We start from the raw sequence: 27,291 nt of genomic DNA, 5'->3' as shown, positions 1-27,291 counted from the left end.
GACTTGCAATAGCTCTAGCATGAGAATGCTTTTTTGTATTTATAACAAACAATACTGCAAATTCTGTTTTTCTGACCAAAAATGCTTTCCATACTACAGAACAGATATTTAAACAAAAAAATAAATTTCTTTATTACAAGGAAAGCCGAGAGATGCATATTAATTTGCATAGACACACTCTACATCATATTTATAATGTAATCTCACTTCAGTGAATTTAGAAATATATTTAACAGTCATGCCAACGTTAGCACACAGAACTGAACTGAATTGAACTGAACTGAATTGAACTGAATTGTTGGTGTGAATAAAGTACAGTGTAGTTAACAGCTTTATAATTAATGAACCATGGTAAAGGCTGCCACTAGTTGTAACGTAGTACTTAATAACAGTAATTAATTGGCTGGAGGGTCCTCACACCTGGCTACCCTGGCATTAATCCTGAGTGACAGGCTGCACTGAAAGTCAGTGTTCACAGCGACCTCACAGGAGTGCTACACTACACCTCTGAAATTACTCTCAATTTGCTTTCTTTACACACTATATTACATTATCATAAGCAATTTCCAATTCACTAGGCCATGAACATTTTGTGATGTTTAGGCCAACATGAAATATTGCTAATTGAGTTTATAGGAACAATTACATGCCTGTAAACCCAATTCATTTAAAACCAATTAGTTTCTTTAATGATTTGATTACCTCTAAATTATGCATTTATGCAACCTGTGGAAGCATTGTGGACTTTTTCAGACAATTCTATTTTCATTATACTAAATCTTTTTCGAACCAAAATGGAACTTTTGGACTTGGACCTTGTTTTACCATAGAAATACAAAAAAAAAAAAAGCAAATTATACAAAAAAGAGGACGCACCTGAAAAAAAAAAAAACATTCTTGTTGTTGACTCGGCATTTAATAATGCAATATTTTTTTCATTACTAATCATTTGGCACAAAGTAAATGTGCATATTGCAATTACAAGAATGCTACCAGGGCAGTTTTCTTTAATAAATGACCCGTAGTGCTGACATTTGAGTTGAGGTTTATTACCTACGGTGAACACTTCCTACCTCGCACGTAAAGGTTGGCAGGGGAGGAGTATCGCACTCCCTGAGAGTTTGACGCCACACACTCATACTTCCCCTGGTCGGTCTCCTCACTGCGATCTATCTGCAAGGCACCTGGGGAGAGAGAGAGAGTGAGGGCGAGAGAAAGAGAGAGAGAGAGAGAGAGAGAACGTTAGATTAATTATTTAAATAGGAAAACTTCCATTAAACTATGAGCTCTGCATAAACTGTAATTCATTAACATTTACAAAAGCTCCTTTTCTGTTTATCCCACGTATTTATCGGCATTTTATCTCTGAATCGATATTAAAAAAAAACAACAAAAAAAAACCAAAACACATCCCTGAAGCACCAGTCAAATTATAATGAATATTTTTAATGCTATCTGGCGCCCTAATCTGTGACTCTTATTTATTGTCTCTTTTTCTTATGCAATTAGTTTCTGTTCTGTTTTTCTGTTTTAATGTAGTCTGCCACATCCTCTGGCCTTTCTCTGGATTCCTCCCTGCCAGAAGCATCTACTGCCACATTAAAGGAAAGAAAAGAAACAGACTAACAATAATTGAGGATGGGATAAGGATTAGCCCACTCCAACTAACTGCAGAGCTTCTAGTTAGGCTACAAGTCAAATTTCACATGAAAAGGTTTCTATAGAAACAATAGACCATTTACTGCAGTGTGTACAAAATGCTAATACTGACTGCAAAGCAGCTGGGTAATGCAACAAGCTTTTCCTTTTTCTTTTTTCTCTCTCCTCTTAATTGGGTCTAGTGGCAGTGTACTAAATCCAAATGACAAAGGACAGAAGGAGTGAAAACCAATAACCAAGATTACAGAGCCTAAAACACAGTTTTCTCCCCAGTCATAGAAACACACATCTTGTCTTTTAACCTTCTGTTACAGCTGGGCATTCAACGGCACGAAACTGACGTTTGAGCGGTAACTGCATCGGTGCAGTCCTTTTGGACCACTCGGAGCGCCCTAGCCCTTTCTCAAATTGTGTAACGGAACTACAGCAGAACAGACAAGCAGCCAATCTCTTCCAAACTACAGCCTGTCAGATGGTATCATACTTGGAGCTTCACCTGTCTAAAGGCTTACATTTACCAGCCTTTATGAGGCCCTTGAGCAATGCCTGAGGTAGGAGAGCCCTGATTAGTGGGAGCAGTTCAGGGGTGAGAGCTCCTTTGGCTGTTTTCTGGACAGAGACGTGCTCTTTGCTTGAGACAGGGTGAAGGCTGTATCTTGCTATAGATTGATCTAGAAGCTTCAGGTGTAGAGAGACTAATGAGGTGACTGACCAGGGCAGCACCTTAGTACAAACAAGCAGCCACCTAAATGTAATGGGGTGTGCCTGTCCATGTCCATGTGTGCATGTGTGTGTGTGTGTGCGTGTGTGCGTGTATGTGTGTGTGTGTGTGTGTGTGTGTGCGCCTGTCTCTAAAATACAAGGGGCTCTGGTTTTCTGTCTGTTACCAACAATTTCCAACCTGTCACAGAAATTGTTTTTCTCAAAGAAACACACACTGAGACACACATGCACACACACGCACAAACAACCAAGCATAGCCATTTAAAAATAGAGATGGGTCTGCTCCTGCTGACTGCCTCAGTGTCATATTAAGCAACAAACTCCCAGGCAATAATTGATTTTGTAGGAAGCAATTTAAAACAACACGCAAAGTTAGGAGTCAAAGTTTTGTCTTGTTAAGAACTGTTTTTGTACTAAGTGCAGCAGTTTCTCCCTCTCTCTCTCTCTCTCTCTCTCTCTCTGTCTCCTTCCCTCTTGCTCTCTTTCTCTCTAGATCACTTGCTCTGCTAGGCTTACTACAGTTCTTTGACGTGTGTTTGGTTCTTTCCTCTGCTATATTAAATCCCTACGGAATAAACCAGTGCAGAATTTTCAAGCTGTCTTGACAAGAAAAAAGAAAAAAAACTTGACTAGAACAGCAAGCAAACTTGTGAAGTGGGAGAAGAGCAAAAGAAAGAGGCAGGCAGAGATGCAGGGAGAAATGGAGGTCTAGGGATGTTAAGGGCAAAGACCTTGAAGCAGATGATGAAGAGGAAAGTCTGATAGTGTGTTCTTTTCTGTTTTATGTGTGTTTGCTCGTGTGTGTGTGTGTGTGTATGTGTGTGTGTCAGGTAAGGTAAGGTAAGAAAGACATTTGTGTGTGTTGGAGCAGAGACAGGGTTTCTGGATGAGAGCGACTGATTGCGCAAGCCATCTGTCACACTCTCTAATGTATTCATAAACACAGTGCTTGACAACGCCCAGGTAATGCTGAATACTGGGCCACCAACAACTGCCTCGCTCTCTTTCTCTCTCTCTCTCTCGCACTCTCTCTCACACACACTCACACACACACACACAGACACACACACACACACACACACACACACACACACACACAGACAAACCTGACACATTCTTGTATGCACAAACAAACCACAGAACCCAAAGAGCCAACATAGATCTAGGGAGAAACAAAAGCAAATGAAAAGGGAACTAATGAGCACCCACTGAAAAAGAATGGCAGCCTGTCTAATTATTTAACTACATTGTTAAGGCCAATGAATCCCCACTAAGATGATTAGTACTTCAAGAACTGGTGAATATTGTTCATACAAAAAAAAAAAAAAAAAAAATTTGATTTATTCAAAATAGAAACGCTCATAGTTTCTTTCCTATTTTCCATCTAAAAAAAAAAAAAAGAAACAGGACATACTGGAAGTAATACTGCTTCTCTCCAACCTGTCTGATTATGGAATCCATTTTCAGAGCCAAGGAACATTTTTCAATCAACACCTCTGTTAGACTACGAGCACTGTCCACCTTCTTATTTCTTGACACTGATTGTAAAGTGAAACAGTGATGAGGCCAATGAAAATGGGGCAGAATCACAGAGGACACGCTGACAACAGGCTCCTCACACACTCACACACACACACACACACACACACACACACACACACACTCTATCATGTTCTGTTTCGGCGGCAGCAGAGCACTTTCTCAACGCCTACCCGACACCCAGTGCTCTTCTCTCTGACTCACAGACTCTGATAGAACCATCCCCTGTCCGTTCTCCGAGTCTCCCTCACCGCCGAAAACGAGGCGCAGGAGATGCCTGCATTACAGCACGGTTTTTGCGAACGACGGTTAGATATAAAACTGTACGTTTCTGAGAAATCATTACGTTCTCTGTTTCTTCACAACCATTGATTAAATTCCTATCTGTGCAAGATTGATTTTTGTGGGGGGGGTTTTTTTATTTATCTTCGAGACCACTTCAATTCCAAATACATATATTACTATGTGGTCTCTTGTAGTAAACGGATTGGCAAGTATAACGATGTAATTTTCAGTGTGATACAATGCAGAGGCTGATGGTAGGAATTTGAGGAAAAGACCTGTCATAATATTCCCTCATTTAAGGAGAAAGCAAAGGGAGGATTTAGAATCAGTTAGAGGGAGAAAAATAAAGGCAAGAGTAGAATATTTCAGGAGCAGGTTCTGTGAAGATGACATTAGTTAAACATGTCATCATCCTCAGGGCTGAGAAAGGAGTTTGCCAGGGTAAGAGAGATACTTACCAAAGACTCCTGAAAATTCAGAGAAAAACAAAAACAAAACAAAACGATAACTTTATGGATTGCATTTGAGAAGCAAGTGATGGAAAACATTCATTGACTTCTGTTTTTGTATGCAATAATGAAAAAGTGCTGTTAATGATCATTTATATCAGTAATGAGGGGAAAAAAAGAACTCAAATTTCTCAAATCAAATCAACTTGACTGTTCCAAACATGTTTACATTCATTAAGTGACCTATTAAAAATAAATATACAAAAGTGTATAGATAGCCAATGAACTTCTAAGAAAGCATATGATAAAAGCGCAGAATGATGATTGAGACAGAGGAAGAACAAACATAAAATAAAACAGTGAATTCTACCTTACCTCCTGAAAGAAAAACTGAAAACTATATACTCTCCATGCAACATGCCTAACAAAGTAAGATCAAAGACCTGGAGGGGATATAATAATACCAATGTATTTTCTTCATGGGCGTTACTACAAGCACTGAAATAACAATTAATCTGTATTCAGCTGTCTTCTACTCTGTTTTTTTTTTTATTCAGAGAAAAGAATATCAGGTTCCTCAGATTCACCTTACATTGTGTTATACTGCTGACATGGTTACGTTCTTTGATATCCACTTAGAAAATCTTTTAAATCGTTCAGCATTCGAAATTAGACAGGTAAAACGTTCAAAGCATTAGATTTGAATGTTTTAGCAGCCTAAGTACATGGCAAGTAATGCAAGCAGAAAATGAAGTGACAAGCACTTAACAAGAATTTTTGGGATGCATCTTTTGGTCCGTGACCTTCTTTTTAACCAATATTCAACCATCGCTTTTTGAATCTTTTGAGTGTTTTTCCATGATTATTATTCTAAACTTTAGCGTATAAAGCATTACCGAGCTTTTTCTCTTAATGGGAGAACGCGACCCACTAGGGAAAGATTTACGCAGTTTACCTGATCGCAGCTGTTTGATTCGTCCTTGGCTAAGGCTTGGCTCTACTGGTAAGAAGTCTTTGAACCAGGAGATCTCTGGGTCTGGAATGCCACTGGCCGCACACAGCATCGTCGCTGTGCGTGTTCGTTCCACTACCTTCAGCTGTGGTCCCATGTCTATACTGGGGAAACCCGGTGGAAGCAAATCCTCTGGAAGGAGAAAGAACAGGGGCATAATTAAATATCATAAACACAGCTAATAGTTCTTAACATAAACATATGGCGCTCCTCGGGGCTCCATTTCTGAGAGCCTTCACATTTCCTACGGCACTGACTTGCTGCTGATGACGTTGCGTATGATTCAAATATCTCACGAGTTAATCATCTTCTAAAGGCAGAGTCTTTCCAGACGATACAGACTAACATGCATTCCCTGTCAAGGATGTTTAGTGCACCGTTGTTATCTTTTCTTTATGAGGGTTCCCAACTCATTACTGTATAAGAACTCTATGAGGTCAAATGACATTTAGTAACCTTTTATAGCATTTGGGAGAAACGTGATGCATGGAAAACTAATACCTATTACAATGTGAGGAACAGCACAAATCTGAATTAACGTTCAAGCAAATTATGCCCTTTGCCATCTCTGATGGCTGATATCTCAAGGAACGTGCGTTCCATACCCAATAAGCCAACTTCCCGTGAAGTTAAGATTTTCTGAGGGATCAAAAGCATTATTAACATGATGGCTCTACCACCTACTCCCTCTGCATATTTATCTTTCATGGAGCTTTGGTAGGCGTCTCTCATTTACTGAGTTATAAATAAAACAAGAGTCAGTCTCCTCAGCCATTGAATTTACCAGTTGTAAAGTGCGGGAGAAAATTGGTCTCCCTCTTGAATGGTGGAGTGCGGTATGTAATTATGTACCTACATAATCACTACACAAGGAACCACCTCAGCATCAACAGTGTCAATTACGCATTAGAAACGAGTGTTTGTTGAGAAGATGCCAGAGAAAACTAATAATTATTTGTTAGCTCTAAACAAAAAGGTATTAAACATAAGAAATAGATCCAAAGTCGGAACATGAGGTTGGAACGTCGCCGTATTTTAAAAAGAAGTTGAAAGATTAAAAAAAGGATCAAAGAAGTTGAGGGGGAAAAGATTAACTAAGGGAAGCAAAGCTAGATCTATATTATAAATAAAAGTAACAAAATACAATGCAAAAAATGACACCATGTAAAAAAATATATATATATTTTTATTATTATTTTACTGACATACTTGGAGTAAACATAAGGGCAATATAATGTCCTAAAGTGAGACCCAACATCTTTCACATCCATAAATGCACGAATTGTATATATATATAGATTTAAACAGCTTGTTTGGCACAACAATGGCATTTTATCACAACGACAACCACACAAAGAAACTAAAACTCCTCTGTCATTCGACATAATCAATATCCTGCCTGACAATCATGTAACTTCAGAGTAATTAATATTAGGATCAGGTATAAGTGACTAATCCACATGAATTACTAAAATGGTTAGGCTAAGCCAGATGTACATGGCTCTGGGCTAGGCTAGTGCAAAATAACAAGCAAGTGTGCAGGTTTGGCTGTTAAACTAAGGATGGTGGTTTTATCCAGTAAGCCCTAAAAATGGGCGACTTTATAACAAGGATCAGACTTTAAAAAAAAAACAAAAACCTCAATATCAGCAGTGAGCATAAATCCTGCTATGCTTGCATAATTGGGCTGTCGGGCCACAGTCAGGGATACAGCTCCCTTTGACAGGCAGAAACATGCTAACCATGCTAATTACAGGCCCGTGCTAACAGTGATGAATCAAAAATCAACAGGGAGATTATGTAGGATTGAACAGAGTGGGTAGACCTATGATGGAGGTGGTAGGCATATTCCCTAGAGTCATCTGCTTCTACAGAGACAGTGAGAGATGCTGCTATGCTGTCTAACGCTGCTTATACAATAATGCAAACATCTGTTTTTTGGTTTGTTTTTTTGTTTTTTATTTCTTGTTAATTTATTTATTTTCCCCCCACTATGATACACCCTTTGAAATGCTTGGAACTGCAAATCCTAGACCTAAAACTAATACATAAATGTCAGGATATCTTGGAAAATAGTTCACTATCAGCTATTTAAAAAGAATCGTAAAATCTAAAGTAGAGCAATTTAACAGGATCAGTTATGAAAAGATTATTGTCACAAAACAGAAATTTTTAAAAATCTGCAGATTTAAAAGTAAATCTGATTTAAGAGTAAATCTGCTGTTAATAACACAGTACTTCACTGAAACCTGTCTGAGAAGTACTGAGAAAGATCTTCCCTTGGGCCTGGTCTCAAGACTGCAGGCTTAATGCCGGCCTTGTTCTGTTTACATAAGGAAAATGAGGCCTTGTATAGATGCCAGTATGCTGAGCCAACAATGATAAGGCAAACATCCATTTTCTGTTCAAACACACGCTCACACTCAAACATGCACTTACACGCAAACACACATAAATGCACAAATACACACGCGCACACACACACACACACACACATGCACACACACACATAAACATCCATATGGGAGAGCATACACCTATATATATGCAAATAGATAGAAACACGCACACATGCACATACTCACACATCTCTAACAAACTAATATTACAGAGGAGGAAAGGAGGGCAGAATGTGGATAAAAGGGAGCTTAAGAAAGAGAGCATTAGAGACAGTCAGATGGATACTGACAGACAAACAGACAGACAGAGAGGAGGGATAAAAAAAAAAACTAAAAGAGACAAAGACAGACTTCTATAGAGAACACTAAAAGCAAAATCTCTCTTATCTGCCCAAGGCTCAGTGATCTCTGCCTGGTTTGCAACCCCTATGCTGGTCGCTGCAATGCATGCTGGTACATTTTCCTCCCCTATGCCCCAGCGGTCCAGTGGAGGAAAATGGGCCTCACAATCAGAACCACTCAGCTGATCAAAAGCATTCACAGCAGCCTTTTCAGATACAGCCTGCATTTCTGCAGAGGCGACCCTGCCTCGAGGTGTGTGTCCGTCTGTGTGTGTGTGTGTGTGTGTGCATGAGATGAGAAGAATGAGGGATAGCAAACATATATGTGATATGCCTTTTCCTTTTGGTAGTATGCTTTCTAAGCCAGATGGTCCCTGCTTTCTTTATCATGAGGATAAAACAGAGAAACAGACAAGCATGTAGACACAAGATAATGACAACCAGTGTGTGATTCCTCTATGGATGCCGCAGAGGAGGTTCTCTAATGAATATATGCACTCGCACAGTCTTCACAGTCCCTCTCTTCCCGTCTCCCTGCTCTCTTTCTCTCTGGCTTGTCAGTCTCCCTCTCCTTCTGGTCCACTCTCCCCCTCTCTCTCACTCTCTCTCTCACTCTCTCTCTTCCTCTCTCTCTCTCTCTCTCACTCACTCCCCCCCCCTCTCTCTCTCTCTCTCACGCTCTCTCTCTCTTCCTCTCTCTCTCTCTCTCTCTTCCTCTCTCTCTCTCTCACTCACTCCCTCTCTCTCTCTCTTCCTCTCCCCCCATCTCTCTCTCTCTCTCTCTCTCTCTCTCTCTCTCACTCTCTCTCTCTCTCTTTCTGGCAGCACAGTCTCCGTGGAATAGAGAGATAAATGAGAGATGAGTAGTGGAGAACTGCCCAAGCTGAAAGAGACTAATACACTCAAGGGGTCCTGTGTTTTTGTGCTCCCTGAGATCTCCGGAGATCTCCTGGTTTACATACCTACAGAACAGAAATAAAATATTAAAGACGGGAATGTCTGATGATAGGAAATTGGCTAATAAGTGCTGTGGTAATGTAAATGTGTGGCAGGTGCTGTCCAGTTAAAGCTGTATAATGTTGGGGTTTCATGGAGTCTGTGCAGAGCAGTAAAAGCTTGATTGACCCAGCATTGAAGGGCCTTGAGGGAGGACTGGACCTGCCTTTGTGCGAGTGCCTCTTCAGGGAAAAGGAACAGCACAGCTGGGGCAAAGACACCAGGGCAGCTGACTGAGTATATAATGAACATGCTGAATGAAAGTCAATAGATAGATTGAAAAGAGTGACATCAGAAAACACGTTTTTGAAAAGAAAAGTACACTGCAGCATGCAACCTTGGGTATTAAGGAGACAAGGAGCAGGAGGAAGGAGGAGGAGGAGGGGGAGAAGAAGGAGGAGAGGAAGAGAAAAAGAGAAGAGAGAGAAAGATGTGAGGTGTTAGAGGCTGGCTAGAATTTTATCCCTTTATGTCCAAAAAAAAAAAAAAAAAAGTTCTGCTAAACAAGCAGCCATCAGAAATTCATCGCTACCATGGTAACCCAGCTATCCCTCCAGAACATGCACTGCAGAGCAGAAAGTGCCTGAGGTGTTTTGTGGAAAGGTGATCAAGGCCAACTTTATGACCTTTCTCCTTCGTCCAACACTTAAAGCCTCCATTAACACGGGCAAGGCTGAAACATCTCATCCATCTTTCCCTCACACCATCTACTCTCACACACACACACACACACACACACACACACACACACACACACACACACACACACACACACAAACAAATGATTGGAAGACTGTGTTTATATTTAAATTTCCCTGAGCCGCAGTAGGAGTGGGGGTCAGGGCTTGGGGCGGTGGGTGGGTTGGGGGGGGCGGCTGCTGTTTGCGCTGAAGCAGTGACAGGACACGAACAGATGGACAGGAGGCTATTCCCCCAGCTCCAAGCCTTATGCTGTCACCGGAGCCTGGCCAAATCCCTCCACCCCTCACCCCCCCCCCCCATCCCTGTATAAACCAGCTTTCAGCCCAGACTTCCCTAATCCCAGTCATTGCTCATGTAAAAATGCTCTGCCTACCGTGACAACTCCTCTATTGGACTTGGTCCGTGCCTGAAAATCGCAGGTAGTCTAACACTGCGGCGTATGCACTTACAGCTCTGAGCACAGTCATATTTCAATTTCAAACACCATGACATATTTAGTAACAAGCAGATTTGTCTGACAGATCATTTGTTAAGATTGTAAAATGAACATAACTAGCACATATAATATAAATCTCACATAAAAGCATCTATAAATATTTAACTTTTATTTGGGTGAAATGATTCATTTTCTCTGAAGCTTTTCAAAGAGGTTCATGTAAATCATTATTTAATTTTTATTATTTTTGGCTTTTTTTTTTAACTCTTTTAATAATTTAGCCTTTGTTTCTCTAATGATATTTTCTCTCTCTCCTTTACTCTCTTCTTCGAAATACGTTTTCTGAGAAGCACTGGGAGAGTAGAAATCCTCCTTAGGCATTAAGCAAGTCCCGTCTCAAGACACAAGGCCATTCATCTCTAATGTAACCAGTTCATTACTCATTTCATGTCCTAATGAGGAGATTGCCTTCATTCTGTCAATTTACATTTCTTTATAATGCATAACAATTCTAGATACAGAGCCCACTGCAAGTATCAATCTTTCTGCAGATACCTTAAGAAGAAACCTTATAAAGAAAACAAATCATCTCTTGATTTCACCAGATCACATGCCAATCTCAGGATTGGTGTATGCTATTTTAACCTCCCATCATGTTCCTGGGTGAGAGTGTTTGATGGTGATTACAGTGATTATGAAGCAAAAGTTGTGGATATAAAGATAAAGAAATGTAATGTGCTTTGGAGCAGGAAAGGATGATTATACATAATGACAGCAGTGCTGATAAAGATGATGATGATGGTGGTGGCACTTTGCCCCACACAAATCGCTCTCACCTCTGATGATGGACAGTTTGGCAGTGACAGCGATCTCACCCTCGCTGTTTCGGGCGACACACTCATAGAGATTCTCATCACGGGGTGTGCGTAACGGCTGGATTCGGAGCACTGCCCCAGCACCTTCATCAAACTCAATGGTCTGGACCAATCAGAGAGAGAAAGACATGAGAAAAACCAGCAACCATGAGAGAAATGTATTACTTTGCACAAACTCTTGACTCCTGACTGATGGCTTTCTCCATTGTATTTAACAACAGTTTAAGCAAACTCATCATATAGAGGGAAGAAAAATAGAAAACTGCGTAAACAACAAATGAAATAAGTATATGTATTACACTAAATTATCCACAGCTGTGCTTTCATGCAACATGATGAACAGTCATAAGAATGAGGTTATAGTTTATCAGAACAAACTGTAGATCCATTTGCCTAATGTTTTCCTCACCTCTATCCTCTGAGAGTTGACCTTTTTGCCTTTTTTGTTCCAGTAGACCTGTGGCTTTGGATCGCCAGAGGCCTGACACACAAAGGAAACCACTCCACCCGACACTCCAATCTGATCAGCGGGGATCTTTGTGAATCTGGGAGGGGCTGATGACGGAGAGAAAAAACACAGTAAGTGGGCAAATTTACGTGCACACTGATAATAAGTGTGCCCCGCACATGACATTCCTGCTGTATTTTGTCTGTTTGAACAGACCACTGACCAAAAAAAAAGCACAAGGTGCGGCAAGTTACCTGAAACTGATTTAGTTGATCGTTATCAACTCGAATGGATAATTGTGAAATAAATAGATATATGTATTTTCTCTTTCAGTTACTGTGTACTTTTTCCTAATTTAGTTGCTGAGTTGATGAAATGTAATCACTAGATCCACAGCAGGAATAATACTAAGTGTCCGAAAATTCAATCATGGAGACAAGTCAATAAGTCCTGAAAGAGAAACCAGTTCTTGTGATAGCAGGCACTTAAAAGGGTCATAGAGCCCTGTTGTCACAATAATGACAGCAGGCCATAAATACCATTTTTCAATGACTCTTTGCCTGAATTTAATAAGCCCTAAGGCATCACTGAGTCCAGCCCCCAATAACTTCACTCAGGATGCAAAGAGGATCAAATTTACCTCAGATGAATGATTCTACAGTAACAGAGCAACACACATTAAGTCCCTGGAAACATGGGAGTCCAGTCGTCATAGATACTGGCATCCCGAGAACGGGATCATAGCCTCTGTGTCCTGTTGCTATGGCAGCAAGTCAAACAGAGCTAAGCCTAGCTTGACTCCTCCCTGGCAACGGAATCAGACTCATCTATCAGTACAAAGCCATTCCTGACCCTCACCATGGCAACCCACCACCCTCTCCCCGCTGTTAATTTTCAGGTGAGCCACTGTTGTATTTACAGCTGCATGGACAGCACCAAAGCAAAAAAAAAAAAATACATCTAAGGTGTGAGGTGTGACAAAGTGAGAGAGTGAGTGAGAGAAAGAGAGAAAGAAAGAGGCGTTGGTCCTTAGTCTCTCACATCCTGCAGGTTTCTCCACACCATTACTGGGCGTGTTTTTGTTGATTCTCTGAATCTTCCAGAGCCGGTGGGAAGTCCTTAAGGACTAGTTTCTCTCCCTTGCCTACAGCAGACTTTAAAGCCAAACATGTCTGTGGGGAGCTTGTTGCTATGCTGATGCAATAGACACGATTTTCACTCCTACAGACAAAAGGCTGTTTAATATTACCAGAGCTCCATCTTACCACAGTACACAAAGAGATCAATGACAGCCTAAAGCATTACAGAACTGGGCTTTGACTAAACCACCACAAATACTGACACCACACATATCAACAGACAGAACACAAAATCCCCATGACAACTGTGATAACAGCCTAATCTAGGAAAAAAATGACTCCATGCCATCATACTGTGGCACAAAGCAAACCCAGCGTCTATGGAATAATCAGCCCATTGACTGCGGAGTAAGACCTCTTTTTATGTACAGACAGAATGGAAATGCTGTTTAAAATGGATCACATTATTTGATCATTTTCTTCGAGGCTCCATTTTAAGGCAAAAGCAAACAAGAAAATTATTAACATTTGGGCAGATTCAAACTTGAATCTGAGATATATTTCTGTAAAGAGGTACAAAATGCAATTTAAAATACAAATTTCTATGATTTTTAGCAGGTTTATATTAACAAATCTAATCTAATGATATTGTGTGGTATGTATTATTTAAAGCAAAGTGTTCTCTATGAAGTTTCAACATTAGGTAAAGTTTATCAGAGGTAGACAGCTGATCAGAGGTAAGGTGTAACTGTAATTGCATAGACACAGACATAGACCTACCTAAGGCATCACAGACATTCAGCAGTGAGGAGAGACACAGAAGCAGCAGGGGCAGTAGCGGGTTGGGAAGCTTGACACAGGCTGACAGCACAGGCTGGGATGAGCCTTTGCCAGGCAGGATAGCCATGGCCCCCTCAGGAAGAAAAGACAGACACAAGGGCCTTCACTCAGGATTGTCCAGGCTCTCTGAAGAACAGTGAAAACCCACATTAGCTCAGCTTTAAAACAATGGTGTACAACACTGCTCATTGTTCTGACCGTTACTTACTCAGTAGATATTATCTAGAGAGAGAGAGATATTACCTGGGTTGCCCTAACGATTTGGTAGTACAAAGATGTGTTGATGTGTAAATATACACAATAAGACTTTTTCATATAATTTTTCTTCACATAGACCAAATATTTTAAGTGAAGTATGTACAGTGCCTATGCAAATCCATGGTACATTAACCCACTACATTTCATTTTCAAGAAATAACTTAAATTTGTAGTAGGTTGACCTACTATAGATTTTCACAGTTGTTATTTCATTAATAGACTTTTTAGATATTAATACTGTAACAATATATGTCTTTAAAGGCTGTAAATATTTCATAATTAAATATTTAACAATTAAATACTTACATTTAAATATGTTCTTAAAGCTGAATGTGATGAATTTAATATGTTTCTTCAAAGTCTACATCTGACATATATTTATAATGCACATAGGATCTATGTTGAATGTAATATGTGTAGGTTTAATGTGTGTAATCCACAGTAACTGTTGGTTCCAAACTTCAAAATTATTAAGAATTGAATTGCCTATAGAACAAAAAATACACACACGTTAGGAAGTGCACTTTAAACCTTGTGTTTTAACTAAATCGCCTCAGTACTTTCAAAATAGTGCTTATGAAACAGAAGCAAGTTGGTCAGACACAAAGGAGATGAACACAGGAATTGGTTATCACTGTTTACTGATGAGAACTGATGAAGAAAAACAACACACACACACACACACACACACACACGTCTTATGTGATGACTGCCTATCTGTATCCATCAGCAAGCAAACTCCCAGCTTTTTTTGCAATCTTTCATGAGGGAATAAATATATTTCTTTGATAACACTATACTGATACAAAAAATCCTCTATACCAGTTACTATGTCAGTTATTAATCCATTTTACAGTATACTAGCTATTGTCTGAAACATAGCTGAGAAATCATCAGAAGTAACACAAGTATTTTTCTATATCAAAAATGAAAAGAATAGTGAAGGTACAAGATTACTGCACAACTATTAGGCTATATGCACTTTAATGGAGTGTATGGAAAACTACTAATGTCCGCATTAATTAAAATGAAAAACCTGATTAAGACAGACAACACAGAGAGAGAGAGAGAGAGAGAGAGAGAGAGAGAGAGAGGTAATTGCCTGTTGTCTGTTATCAGCATGTACAAAATATGAGAATGAATTTGTAGCTTCCATGAAGAGTCTAGTACACATATAACTATACTTCTGTAATGGAACAAGGAGTTACGTGTCTAGACAACATTTAACGGAATGTTCAGCCAATTTTCCGGGCTGCATTTCGCAATAGGGATGGCAGATACCACAAAATTTCTTTTTGATCCGATACCAAGCTAGTATCACGACACCTGAAAATTTTGGCTACTCAAATACCCCTAAGTGAAATCAGCAATATAAATCTCTTGCATTTAATCACAATAATTGACGAGACTAGCTGATGTAGGGACACATAATTTTAGCTGAACTTCTTACAGCACCAGCCACGATCCTCCTGGGGTTAACATTTGAAATGTACATCAAGTCATTATCAACATTATAATCATATGTTTGAACTTCCCCTCGAATGTAAAGGCCACACCAATCTTCTACCTTTATTCTTTCCCCATTTATTCTTTTAAGCTTCGTTCAGAAAAAAAAACGCCGGCATACTGGCATTGTGCAAGTTTCACTCGATGTAGTTAGGTCTTAGCAGAGGCTGAATAACTCTCATACGACCTTAAATAGACTAAGTAGCAACTAATTTAATTAATACATGAGTTTAAATCCAAAATGTATTATCCACCATTCGAGAAAGGTGATACCTAATTGTGATAAAATGATATCTGAGTTCAACTCACTAAAGATCATTTCTGAAGGTATTTGCATTCTGTGATCTTCACATTCAAAACGGTCATATTTTGTAAAATATTATCTGTCTTACTAATATTGAGCAATGCATATCCGTTTTTCGCGGAAATAAAGCATTCGGATATTGTTTGAAAATTGGCCCACTCCAAGCGTCTATACGTCTTTTCATCAGCCTGCTACACCTACTATAACATTGTGCTCCTCAAGAAATAACCAGTCTTTCCTGGTTTCTGTTCAAGTTATTAAGACAATCTAATATTACCACTGGATAATGTCTGACTCTCCGAAAGGCTTCTGTCAGAGGGCTCTACCTCAGTCTGGCACCAGATGCGGGGATATTAGCCAGCGTTCCCTCTCCTCCTCTGATCGCCTCCACTTAACGTGTCATGCTCTTTTATGTGAATGATTTTCATGTGTTTCAGCGGGTTTGTGGCGCTGACACAGTATCGAGCGGGCTTTTGTCACGTTTTGCTTCACTACTGTTTTGGTGGAGTAAAATAACTCCAAATGACGTTTCGCTTTATTTCTGCCATAATAGCAGCAGCGGCATGGCTACCCACGTTCACTCTGGGTAGCAATGAGTCGAGTTAAAAGTACTGGTTGAAGAAAACGAGTGGTATCAATACTTTTACGTTAGGATCGACTCTCAAAAGGAAACACCAGGATCGGACGTATTGACAGTTCAGAGGCGACCCCCCCACCCCTGCTGCATTAATTAAAATATTTATAGCGATCAAAAATTATCACAGCTTGTCTCATTATATGCTAGACTTACTGTTAAACACAATGGATTTAAGGTTACAACTTGACAGGAACTTTTTCTTATGAAAAAGTAAAATGCAGAGAGCAACATTTGAAAGTGTAACCTACACCACCAGCAAGCAAACTCCCACTTTGCTGAGGGGCAGTAAGGCAGCTTTGAAAGAAGTCTAAATCTGTAGCTATGCAAAACACCACAGGAGGCTCCAAACCAACCAGCACTGACTGGGCACGCTTAATAACGGTGAAATTCACAAGAAGCTCAATTTTACCTCGGTTATACTTACATATAAAAGTGCACCGTGCACTCTCCATTATAAACAGATCTATGTAAAGTGCCGTGAACCCTTCAAAGCATGTCCATTACATCTAGAGTACTAATCTGTAGCATGAGTGCCTACACTTGACTTCAGCAGTTATGGATTTTTTTTTTTTTTTTAACGACAGCCATTAATTATTGAAAAACTTCTCGGGCACGGTATATTTTACTGCCCAGTCTTCACATTAAAAGCAGTATGTACCACTGTCTTCGAAAGGCCAGGGCATATTTCACCGTTGGCAGAGGCTCACCAATTCCGCCGAGAACTGCAAAACCTCCCTAGCGAGAAGTCAATAACTCCACGCGTAAAATCGATTTGGCCATTCCTCGGGCGTATGCAGGTGTGAAACCAAATGACAGGATCCAGTATTAACTTGCTCGATGTTATGCATACTTTTTTGCCTTCCCAATGCAGCAGAAGTAAGAGACATAAGTGCGCTGAATGTTGCATTGGGTGATTTAAAGTATTTCCTTTAAATTCTGTGTCAGATTTGGCATTATATAAGTCATTTATTTATTCATTTATTTATTTATTTATTTAAATCTCAGGTATCATGTGTCTATGTCTTTGACGGGGAAATCACAAGAGCATGATGCAAGCAACATCTCCAACACTGATAAATAATGACAATCTTGATACCTCTGATCTCCTCCACAATGTACTTGCAGTTAAAACTCTGCTATGTCCTCACCCTCAGGATTAAGAATGTCATGTCAGTGGTTTAAACTAGTTCTGCATGATGGTTCACACGGAATATTAGGCTACACACTAATATCACTTATCAGGAGACACTGGTACATACATGCCCGTGTGCATACATACACGCAAGGAACTTAACAAACAAGACTAAAGACTGTCACGTAGCATGTATCTTTACTGTACCAGACTGATGTGCCCAGAAATATGATACAGTTATTACTCTACATGGAAAAAATGTAACCACCAAAGTGGCTATCTTAGTTGTACTCTTGTAGAGTGTCTTATATCAACATTGGAGAGGGAAAGGAGAGAGAAAAGAGAATAAAAGAGCATTCAGAGCTGTGGGATGATAGGCAAGTATTTTAAAGTCATCAAAGACACAGGAACTAAATCATTCTGAACTGGAGACAGGCACTATTGGCATTGCAGAAAAACATTAGGATAGCTAGGCTGGGTGTTGGATTTTTATCCCCTTCCAAAAACTGAGTGTGTTGCTATCCTTTCGAGGGGGGGAGCCCACATAGGAGGTGCCCCTCAAAGTTCTGGAAGTGTTAATTAGAATGCAATTTATTAGTAGTATTTTGGATAATATTTTTCCAACTGAGAAATTGTGTAATAGCACAAGCCGCATCATTTCCACATCATTCTACGTTTTCAGAGACGCAAAACTCGATTAGGCTTGCTCTCGCAATTTGAAACTTTTGGAAATGGTACAAAAATGATCTTTAGTCCCAAGGCCTGGGAGGATGTTTATTGAAATGGGGTATGTTGTCATTTAATACACAAGATAGTTGCAATAATGTTGCGTGGTTTAATTTAGTGTTTGTCGTATACCATTTGTGAGTGAGAGAAAGTGCCGAAAGTGGATTTCAGTCTGTGGAGCTGTCTGTGTTTGGTTCGCCACGAGATAATAACGTCTAAAGTACTTTCACTCGCTACTTGATAATTTGATATTGTCAGTGATGGCTTGACAAGAGATGGCGATCGAGAGAGGTCTTTGATGCGCATGACAATATGTGTTTCTTAGGAATCTTTACCTGTTGTTGAAAGTCATTTCCCTGGATGTCACTGGGCCATGAAGGAGAGCGGGTGGAGTATGGGCAATGTGCAATTTTTAAACTCACAATTTGTGAAGCAATTGATAGGCCGCATATTGCAATGTAAAAAAGTCTCTCCATCTGCTGTATAAATTCTCATAGTCTCATATTCTCATTAAGTGTCTTGTCAAAAGCAGTGCTATACACTACAGTCTGTCTGGTGTATTATGCTGGTATAAGGATTATGTTCGGTTTGACCTTACCTTCATTCATAATTTAAACCTACTTGTTGCTAAAAGTGACCTAATTCAGACATTTTATTATCCTTTGATCAACAAATACATTTAAACAAAGGATCATACGGTAAAAGACAAGTCAGAAGCATGTTTCTATGAGTTTTACCATATGTTTGATGTTTCACTGATGACATTTACAATTTAGGTAAAATGGGTAAAATTTAAAGCAAAATTTTTACTAAGAGAAACGTATTTCAGACTTTCACATGATCAGTTATACTGATCATTTATATCAACTGACATATTACACGCACACGCACACGTACACACAGACACACATGCACACACACACACACACACACAAACTTGCACTCCTGCATACTTACCGCTCTGTCTTTTTAAAATCGTTTTAGCGTCATGTCCTCGTTTTGGTAATCCTCTTCAGTCTGTACCGGTATGCCTGAAATCAAACAGGAGATGAGAGATTATATGAATTATATAATGTGGAGCAGCATCATTCCTTATACAGAGTGCAAGGAAACACTTAACACCCTTTCCTGTTACTAGATTACATATGCTATAAGGATTAAAGCCTCTCCTGACTAAGGGATCAGCAGTCATTTTGTATATTACTGAGAACTGTCAATGAGATCATAAGAACTTCTGTGACATGTCACCCTCTCTAATACTCATAAAATGTCTGTTTGTTACTAACAATTATCGGTCATTCGTTTTATTCAACTTTAATTACAAATGTGGTCACAGATGGCCAGATGGAGTCAAAGAGAATCCTAAAGAAGGGTCCGGAGCCAGACTGCAATCGTGGCAGCTAAAATAAAGTATAAAATAATTGATGACCGGGCGGCACACTCTTACACTGTATCTGCTTGCAAATGAAATATTCATTCATATCCTGTCTGGGTCACAAAGACCTTTGCTGAACCTTGAAAAGGACAGATGCTCGTGGTTTCCTAAATTACACATATATAATGAGACAAACGCTGTTACAGAAATGTTGTTAAACACACTCACTTTACGACAGTGGAAACATCTGTGCCTTGTTCAGGCCATGATGCAGTGAGTAAATTGGGCACACACTTACAATATCCGAGCACAGAGATACAGTGTATGTACAATATATTTTCTGGATGTTTTTTGTTCCGATGATTGTGGTTGTCTTTGAATTATTGGCTTTCATCTAGCCTGGTTCGTGATGAGCCTCGTCTTCTCAAATCGTTTCCCTATCAAATAATTCTCTTTCTTTCTTTCTTTCTTTCTTTCTTTCTTTCTTTCTTTCTTTCTTTCTTTCTTTCTTTCTTTCTTTCTTTCTTTCTCAATCTCTCTCCCCACCCTTGAATCTTCATCATCACCTTATCCATCAGCAGACTGCAGGCACTGTCCAGACACCTTTGGGGGCCTTGTTACCAAGACAACAAAGCCAACCAGAGGGCAGACATGATCTCCCTCACAGTCTAGCATGTTACGCCAGGCTATGACATTTTCAGTTAGAAAGAGCAAACTATATGAGGTTTCTGAGTTAGCGGTGTGGCTCCAGGAGTCTTTAAGGTCAGCAGACAAGTTGAGAAGCTGGTCAAAAACAGGGCTAGGCTTTCCAAGACAGTTACATATAAACTCACAGTCAGCAGAAAAGTCCAGTGTTTATTTGGACGTTAGCAAAGGCGGGTTAGAATGTGGCCGATTAGATTTGGCCACTGAATTACGTACGTGTTGCACTGTTAAATGATGGGGTGGGGTCTGTCACAAGCCCAGAACAACTGCACCAACAGCGTTAGTACGTGGGTAGCAGAGGATTCAGTGTGTTAGGCATGCAGACTGTGTTCTTCTGACTCTGCTTTTTCCTTTATTGTTTCATTTGTTTTTGTTGTTTTTTTTCCACATGGATTACTTAAATTTCATATTATGTTCACATATTTCCTACACAGCATGATCAGATATTTGCAAGTCTCCTCATTGTCATGATTACGCTTCCCTGGAGTGAGGATAAGGCAGCAAAGAGTAATGCATGCATTACTGAAGCGACGCCCCGGAATTCAGCGTCCATTTCGGAGCAAAGGGATTGGCTGCCAGCTGTTGAGTGTCAGGACAAGGGTTAGGTCTGAGGTCGACTCTGACTGGCAAATGATGGCTAAAGGTCAGCAAATGGGATACAAACAGATTATACATGGTGGCTGTAGCATATTGTACGCCTGAGTGTTGTTAAGAGTCACTGTAAACTGTGTCACGCCAAGGCAGGCATTTACCGAAGTGATTTTCAGCTTCTGACAGTTACTTTTAAATATACAACTCATCAAGAAATCCTAGTCCTCATAAGATCATAAGATCTTTTCTTTACTCCTTAGACTCACTGTTTTTGGGCATTTCTTTTCATATCTGTTTTTTTTTTCAGTGTTTTTTTTTCCTTCAATGGCAGGAAAAAAAATGTGAGTGTACTTTCAATAACATACAGCCTTTAATTCTCATCAATACAACCCATGCCCATAGTTTTCCAGTAATGCGGGCATTGTATTTTATTCTAATTCATATCATCTCAAACTGGAGATGCTTTGCAATTGTGCTAACATCAATGAAAGCTTTTTTGAACGCTTAATTAATGAGAAATTGAAGAAATGTGAGAAGAAAAGAGGAGCTCTGAATGCATATTCTCCATGACCCTGTACCCTGCTGGCGCTGTAGCCAATCATAGCCAGAGCAGATGGTCCAGCCTCATGGTGCCTGCGCATGTACGCGAGCCTGCCGGAACCCAGATACAGCGGCACAGGATGGAGTTTGTGGGACGCAGACAGGTGCTACATCACTTCGGAAACTTTCGACAGCAGGTTACCATAGAGATGATGTATCCAGAGAAATGAAATCCGCTCATAACAATATTTTTAATCGAAAACAGATAGTTTTGTACTTTGCGGACGTCAAACAGCCACGGCGATGAGGATGTGACTGTTTAATCTATTCTTAGGCTATGCCTGGAAAACTCACGTGGGACTCATCATTTTCACAAGGTAACAAGCTAAGGGTCAGTTCAATTTAAGGTAATCAGACTATTGAAATGGTTTAATATTGAAGACATTCTGACACAGTGGGTATATTTTCATGCCTTTTATAACATAATTGCTAATTTCCTGCACACGAAATGAAGCTGACCACAACTGTGTGACACACATTTTGAACAAGTCTTGCGCTCTGCACTTCTCTTCAGATCATACATTCTGGCTTGGGAAATGGCAACTTTACACTAAAGGCTGTTAACCACAAAATTCCAAGGATAATAATGGAATCTGTATGTGTGTGTGTGTGTGTGTGTGCGCGCGCGTGCGTATGTGTACGTGCGTGTGTGTGTGTGTGTGCGTGTGTGCATGTGTGTGTGTGTGTGTGCGTGCGTGTGCGAGTTCCTAAAAGCATCTTGAAAGATATCAGGCGGACACCCAGGAGATAAGCATAGTCTTACAATATCAGCATTCAACTGGGAATAAGAAGTGCTCAAACCTGTAAATGTCAAGAGGATATGACAGCCTTAATGTTTATCTGTGGTGCAGAGAGAAGTCAATACATTTCATCCTTATGAGAGTGTCAGATGGGGAATAACATACTGCCTGCCCTGTCGGACACTGAAGACCGAGCTAAGCCAGTCGCGGTAAAGAATTTTTGCAGTCACCTCCCTGGAGTGTCTTGAACCAGGGACATGTGATGGGAGGCTTAGCTGCTGAATGTGCTCAATCCTGTTCAGCTTCTGCCTTATAAATTTCCCTCCCTCTGAAGTAAGAGCAGGGGCAGCTCACATTGTATCTTTGGCTGTGTTGCCAGGCCTGTTCTGCACCGATAAGTTTAATAGTCTGAACAGCACTTACTGAGTCTCTCCAAATCCAAATAGGTAATTACTGAGGAGGAAGCTACTCATCTGATGGTCCAGAGGATTGGAATATTTTGAGATGAGAATTGAACAAGCGTGCAAAAGAAGACATTTACCATGTGATGTGGACTAATTTGAGAGAGAAAGGGAGAAATCTGTTGTGTTGGATACACCTGGCGTGGAGAGTGATGGTCTATCTCTGTGTAATATGAACAACCACACGCAGCATTGGGCGGGGGCTGTGGGCGGGGGCTGTGGGTGGGGGGCGGGGGGGCGGGGGCTGTGGGCGGGGTCTGGTGGGGGGGGGGGGGGGGGGTTGCAGCATGAGAGCATCATTATATGAAAAGGTACAAGTGCTAAATGATGCTGAGCCGCATGATAAACTGGATTTGAGCCATATATCAGGGTGTTCACACATTCATCAGTGGTTTTAATAAATGTCAAACAGCTGCAATGCCTATTCTTGACCACTAACACCAAATTTTACACTTTGTCAAAGAGCACTGCATGGCAGCTTCACTGTGTTAGCATGTATATAGCAATGTTATGTTTTAGTTTGTTAACTGACATAAAGGTTGCAAGAACCATTGATGTCAGCCATTGTCAGCTGATGTTAATCATGATTCCTGTTTTAGTGGAATATTGCTGTATTTAAATTCTGTTTAATCTTAAGTGAATGTGATATGTGTCTCTTTTTCCACATAAAAAAAAATTAAAACACAAAGAGATGCAATATCTAAAAGTGGTTTGAACCACAAAAAAATGCATATTATGTAGTAAACCATGCAGCTAAATGGATGTAACACAGCTGAATGAGAACTTTAAAAAGACTGTGTACAATATGGGGAAAACATAACAACATATAGCCCAGTGATAAAGAGCTTATACCCAAAATGAAATAAACTGTCAAGTTCCGGCACAAATTCGCTTAGATCCATGCAATTTGGAAAGCGTCCAGAGAGGTTAAAGACCAGTTGCTCGACCATAAATAAAATCAGCTGTCACACAAATGAAAGCCTGCTTCTACCTCCTCTGCCCCAGAAACCAGACTTGCAAAGCCCAGATCATCCCTTTTAATCTACTGTTATTACAGATGAGCTGCATGATAGCACATCATCACCCACTAGGTCCATTGTGAACAGTGGCTTTTATGGCTTCTTGAATGAAATGCTCTAACAGATCAGTGCTTATACTGGCACTAAGAAGGAAGTGAAACACATATTAAGCAAATATCCATGTTTCTCTCTCTCTCTCTCTCTCTCTCTCTCTCTCTCCCTCCCTCCTTCCCTCTCTCTCCCTCCTTCCCTCTCTGACTCTCAAACTTACATGCATATACACAAGTTTTATGGGCTTACAGCCCTCCAGTTAGGTTTACTCAGCGCAACTGCATTGTGAAACTCATTCATCTTGTCTTAAGAAACAAGGTTTTTTTTGTTTTGTTCCTGGACAGGTATGTGCATGGCTCTGATCCATCATAGAGCTCAGACATTGTCAACATATTTTTTTATTAGCATACCTTTGCTTGACTGATTTCCTTATCCTCATCGACAGTGTGGCTTCCATTAAGGATGGCATAAATATTAACGCACACGCAGCTGTATTCACCAAGGAGACTATCATGCCACCATCCAGTATCTCCATTCCAGACAGATCTTCATGTATACGCACACTATGCATGTCAATTTGGACAAATTAAAACCGAATCATAAGCAAGCAGTAGACATGCATTAAACAGATCCTCTGGGTAAGGCAATTAACTTACTGCTAAAGGTCCATGTTTGCATTTGCTGTCCAAAAACACAGCTGCAGCCCGATCATTTCCTCCGTCAGTCGCTTTAAATAAATCAGCGCTTTCCTGCTACTCTCTAATGATTATTCTCTCAGAGGCTAAATTTTTCTGTAATAAATCATGCCTGCGCCACAATCCTTAAATCTTCATTTACGACTAAATTAAATATTCAAACTGATCAAGCAAGGCACATGGCGTAACCTGAGACATTGTCGGGAGACAGTGTCTCTAATCACAGGGCCCTCTCTGGGAACCTATGAAAAATGTCTGTGCTTTTGTTCATCGAAACATCATCAGATTTGGATTTATTTTTAGACACTCCAATACTCCATTCTCATAACGTCTCATTACTGTAAAGAGAGCCATTTCTGTGCTCATTTAGATCACACAGCACTGAATAAAAAAACTAACCTCTTTAGTCTCATGAATACAACTGTAAGTTAGATGTCATTTACATAAGCCACCAAATCCCACGGACAAAAAAAAAAAAAAAAAAAAAACCTGTACTTTATCAGAAGTACATAATAGTGTTTTTAGGAATTGTTTTTTTCATTGCAATGGCACCACATGTCCAATTAGGACTTTTTCCAAAGCCTGTTCTTTGAGGAACACGTTCTGACAACCAGACAGTAGCCCATGTCAAATTATTGATTCATTCATTGATTCGGTAGAAGTCATCTGAATGCAGCATCTAAATCACATTCAAAAAAAAAAAAGAAAAATCAATATTAAAGACCAAATGGAAAAACCAAATGACAATGCAGCTGCTGTGACTGTCCAACCCCCAATCCTACCAACATGATAAGTAAGCCCGAAAGGTCAACGGAGGTGTCCCCACAGATGGTGTCCAATCCGTATAACAACCCCTGACATGAGTATGATATACACTACCTTCTCACAACACAATGGCACACCAATATTTATTCACAATTATAGACGTTTCATGAAGTGAACTGGAGTCTAAAGACAAATCCATCTAGCCTACAAGAAAGTCCTCGTATTCCTGTTTTCCATGGTAACAACCGATAAAGGAAAATGCCCCCACATACACACTTTTAGAATATAGACATCAAGGAGTTTTTATGAATCTTCGTTTTACTCTTAAAGGCTTTCAGCAACCAAGGCATTCCTACCTACTGGGTCTCAGAGCTCCGTGAGCTGGCTTTAAAAAGCCCTCAGGGTCAGTATACCATCATTTCTCACAAATACTAAAAGCAGCACTGAGTGACCATGTGGTCAAAAATATCTCTGTTTCAATATGACTGAGTAATATAAAACATGGAATGTGATGTGTCTGTATCAGAATGAAGGAAAGAAAGAATAATATCCAAATACAAATAAGAATAGCGCAGCAGAATTCACTAAACAGGAATACAGGAGGGAGATGAGAAAACAGAACAGCAATAAAAAAAGGGCAGTAAATCAAATATATAGAAATATTGCTTCCAGCGCTTAGCAAATCACCTATGTAATCCCAGACGTGTGGAGCGGTATTGGTTCTTAGAAGACTAACTCGCGATCTAGCACCAGCTTCTCCCTTCTTGTCCAGTCTGCAGCACAGGCAGCCATCTTGTCCCTATCTTTTCTACCATCTCTCATTTCTGTCAGTCAAATCACTCAACATAGCCAACTCAGCCTGTGCCTCAGTTTGCTCTAAAAGATGATGGCAGATTGTGAATCACCATTTTTAGGTGTGAGCCAACTCTCGCCCTTCACTCCGCGCACAACGTTTTCATAATCTGAACGTTAGATGAAGGGGTATGACACATGTCAAAACTTATCTGTGCTTTTATGCACTTGAGGCACAAAAACATGTGAACACACAAACAACAACCACCTAAAAGAACAGATGTTTGCACAGAGCTTACATTTTTGTGTAAATGATTGTTTAAGTGTTAGAACGAGAAGATGTGGTAACGTTACGATTGGTTACATTAAGATTACTGCATTACAGTTTCCAATTAAGCAACACCATTATCATAATCCCAAAGTAACATGGTAAAATATGACAATATGACATTCACAGCTACAAATGGTACTTGAAAAGGCTTAATTGTCGTGTAATAGCCACACACACAATTAAGCAGAAACGAAGAACAGTTATATAGCCTATTTGCAATAGAAAGATGAACTGATTAACCTAATGGGAGAAAAACCTTTCTAAGTGAACAACCCCTCTATGCTGAGAACTAAGACAAAATGGTATGGGTGGAGACTAAATAGCAAAAGAGGCAAGTTGTCAGGTACTTTTCAGGGGTGAAACCTCTCACTGTATTTTCCCTTGCACAGATGAGCTGACTGCATTATTCATCAGTGCACCGACATATCATCAGGGTGACTGATTTATCTGACAAGCATGCCAACCTACACCTTTTTTTTTTTTAACCAAGTCGGTTTTAGCTGAAAGAAGCAGGAGGAACCAGCATAGGAGACTGACATTCAGTGACAAATCTCCTAATTAGGAAAAATAATCTCCTCTCTCATCTCCCCCATTTGTGCCGTTAAATGACTAAAAATGCTAACTACGTGGAGCTTCCCTATTTTAAAGACAATTTTTTTTTTTCTGTGGGATGCTACCTACATAATATCAGCGCTGGATTATCATATTGTGCATTTCTTAAGAGATGTTGAGGACACTGCAGTAAACAACTTTGCATTCCTCTGAAGCTTCCTCCTCATGCTGATCTATAGAGACCCTACATTATGCTTAGCATCAAGCA

The 27,291-nt window shown here is 40.0% G+C and overlaps 1 protein-coding gene across 1 annotated transcript in view; it reads right to left on the bottom strand.

The window, feature by feature from the left end:
- Positions 1-13,850, bottom strand: part of ptprsb (protein tyrosine phosphatase receptor type Sb) — a 41,933-nt gene extending 28,083 nt beyond the window's left edge. The window contains exons 1-6 of the mRNA XM_030774663.1: positions 13,724-13,850; positions 11,826-11,971; positions 11,378-11,519; positions 5,611-5,799; positions 1,558-1,575; positions 1,074-1,184 (exon numbers count right to left, since the gene is read on the bottom strand). Coding sequence (XP_030630523.1) covers positions 1,074-1,184; positions 1,558-1,575; positions 5,611-5,799; positions 11,378-11,519; positions 11,826-11,971; positions 13,724-13,850 — 733 coding nt within the window. The remainder of the gene's footprint in view (positions 1-1,073; positions 1,185-1,557; positions 1,576-5,610; positions 5,800-11,377; positions 11,520-11,825; positions 11,972-13,723) is intronic.
- Between the last annotated feature and the right edge of the window lie 13,441 nt (positions 13,851-27,291).

The sequence above is a fragment of the Chanos chanos genome, chromosome 5 (genome assembly GCF_902362185.1).
Source record: "Chanos chanos chromosome 5, fChaCha1.1, whole genome shotgun sequence".
NCBI classification, from domain to species: domain Eukaryota; kingdom Metazoa; phylum Chordata; class Actinopteri; order Gonorynchiformes; family Chanidae; genus Chanos; species Chanos chanos.
The sequence above is the reverse complement of the archived record's forward strand: the minus strand, read 5'-3'. Positions and strand labels throughout refer to the sequence as shown.